The sequence below is a fragment of the Otolemur garnettii genome, unplaced genomic scaffold, assembly GCF_000181295.1.
Source record: "Otolemur garnettii isolate 467f Iridium unplaced genomic scaffold, OtoGar3 scaffold00275, whole genome shotgun sequence".
Taxonomy (NCBI): domain Eukaryota; kingdom Metazoa; phylum Chordata; class Mammalia; order Primates; family Galagidae; genus Otolemur; species Otolemur garnettii.
Window position 1 is genome coordinate 63,603 of NW_003852670.1, and position 2,580 is coordinate 66,182.

A 2,580-nucleotide genomic window follows, 5' to 3' on the forward strand; every position below is an offset into this window, starting at 1 on the left:
AGAAAAACTGAGGCAGGAGGATCACAGCCCTGAGTTGGAGGTTGCTGTGAGCTAAGATACCACAGCACTCTTGAGCTATGATACCAGGCAACAGCTTGAGAGTATGTCTCAAAAAGTTAACTAATTCATTAATTTAATTAAAATAAAATAAAATGCCTCAATGAGCTCTAGTGCTTCTAAAAAAAGGGAATAAGAGTAGAATAATGTTTAGTAGGAAGTGGGAAAGGGAGAAAAGGGATTTGTTAATGGGTATAGAATTTTCGTTGGTGATGATGAAAAAGATTTGGGTATAGACAATGGTGATAGTTTTATAACACTGAAAGTATTAATGCTACTGACTTATATTACTTGAGAATGATTAAAATAATATAACTTCTATTTTACCACAAATTTTTAAAAAATGGCTACTATGTTTGGGAAAATGACTCACATTTATCTTTTGAAAGACATCTGCTATAATGTTTATTAGTAAATTTCAAATAAAAAATTAATAGTTGAGCCGTCCAATAATAAAAGTGACAGACAGTGCTTTACTTACCCGTTTGGGGCCACTAAAAATCTTTCTGGTATTTTCTTTCAATTTATCTCCTTGTTTATTTACGGGTTTCTTCACACTTTCAGGCACACCAGGCAAGTCCTCTGTAAAATCCAAGTTTTCTGAAATGGTAATCAACACTAGCTAGCTTACTAATATTCTAAATTACCTACCAGATATAGATACCCTAGGGAGATTTTTTTTAACATATAATAAGGTGAAAATAACGAAGGAACAATGAACAAAAACACCAGAGAATTGACAAAATACTCCCAAAAACATTGTTTCATTCTCCTATTCTCACTCCTGCTTATCCCTCCCCCTAAGAAAAACCTGGTTGCTCTTATTTTGTGTAAACAACAAAAATAAAATCTTTTCCAAAATAATTTTCTTATTTAATAGGTCATTGTGGATACTGATTCTGGTATGAACTGGTTTATATACACAAAAACATCAGGCGGTATCTACCATTAACTTTTTTCCTTTGAGACTCTGTCACTCACGGTAGAGTGCTGTGGCATCATCATAGCTCACAGCTCCAACCTTAGACTCCTGAGCTCAAGCAATCCTCTTGCCTCAGCCTCCCAAGTAGCTGAGACTACAGGTGCCTACCATCATGCCCAGCTAGTTTCTACGAGATGAGGGAAGGGGGAAATGTCTTTCATAAGCTCAGGCCTTGCTCAGGCCTCAGGTCTTGAACTGCTGAGCTCAGCAACCTACCCACCTCCACCTTTCCAGAGTGTTAGGATTATAGGCCTGAGCCACTGCAGCTGGTCCATTAACATTTTTTAAAACTGGCTCAGCGACTGTGGCTCAAGCAGCTAAGGCGCCAGCCACATACACCTAAAGTAGCGGGTTCGAATCCAGCCCAGGGCCCACCAAACAACAATGATGGCTGCAACCAAAAAATGGCCAGGTGTTGTGGCGGGCGCCTGTAGTCCCAGCTACTAGGGAGGCTGAGGCAAGAGAATCGCCTTAAGTCAAGAGCTGGAAGTTGACGTGAGCTGTGACACCATGGCACTCTACCATGGTTGATTAAGTGAGACTCTGTCTCAAAAAAAAAAATGCTTGCTTGCATTTACCAAAGCCACATTAAAAAAAGGGGGGGGGGATAGTTATCCTTGGCAAAAGATATAAAATGACCTAATCTACTACAGTTCATGATTTGTGGATCTTCGTGAAAACTAACCAAAGTAATTAGAGTATGTCCTACACGGTTAAAAATAGTATTTTTCTATCCTAAACAAAAAAAGACTTTTCTCTATTCCAAGTCTTAGAAATGTCTACTGTTTCATGTTATATAAAGACTAAAATTCCAACATTGGGTACAATATTGGTCTCTAATATTCAAATGTTATTTAATATCTACTTCAAGTAGGGAGTCTAATTTCTTATTTTAAAGTTTAAAATTTTATTACTCTGAGATATAAATTTCGGCCACAGATTTCAATTACAGGATAACCTGCTATCCAGGTTAGTACAAAGTGTAACAGCTAAGTAAACTGCCTCAGAACAAGAGCTCAGTTATTTTACCATGTTATTTAACCTCCCAAGAAAACAAATGCAACATTCTTCTGCCCAGAACCTCAAGTAATCAGCAAGGCTGCTGCAAATTCCCATCCTTCAAGATGACATTGTATAAATTCTGATAATACCTACTTTTTGTTTTTATTGTTGCAGCAAGGAGTATGGGTTAAGCCCCTGAACCCCTAGGGGATAACTCATATAACTCTAGTTTTGAGAATAAAATTACTTTAATAATTCTAAACTAGCAAAGCTATTTTTAGGCCAAATAAAGCAAAATGGTTAAGTAGTCTCAAGTATGACTTGTACTCTACAAGAGAATGTGTATTTAAGAATACTATTGTAGGCTCGGTGCCTGTGGCTCAAGCAGCTAAGGCGCCAGCCACATATACCTAAGGTGGCGGGTTCGAATCCCCAGCCCCGGCCCGCCAAACAACAATGACGGCTGCAACCAAAAAATAGCCAGGCGTTGTGGCGGGCGCCTGTGGTCCCAGCTACTTGGGAGGCTGAGGCAGGAGACT

General features: G+C 38.8%; 1 protein-coding gene across 1 annotated transcript in view; it reads right to left on the reverse strand.

Annotated features, from left to right (window-relative positions):
• Nucleotides 1-2,580, reverse strand: part of WAPL (WAPL cohesin release factor) — a 93,016-nt gene that overhangs the window by 61,872 nt on the left and 28,564 nt on the right. Inside the window, exon 4 of the mRNA XM_012813518.2 lies at nt 539-657. Coding sequence (XP_012668972.1) covers nt 539-657 — 119 coding nt within the window. The remainder of the gene's footprint in view (nt 1-538; nt 658-2,580) is intronic.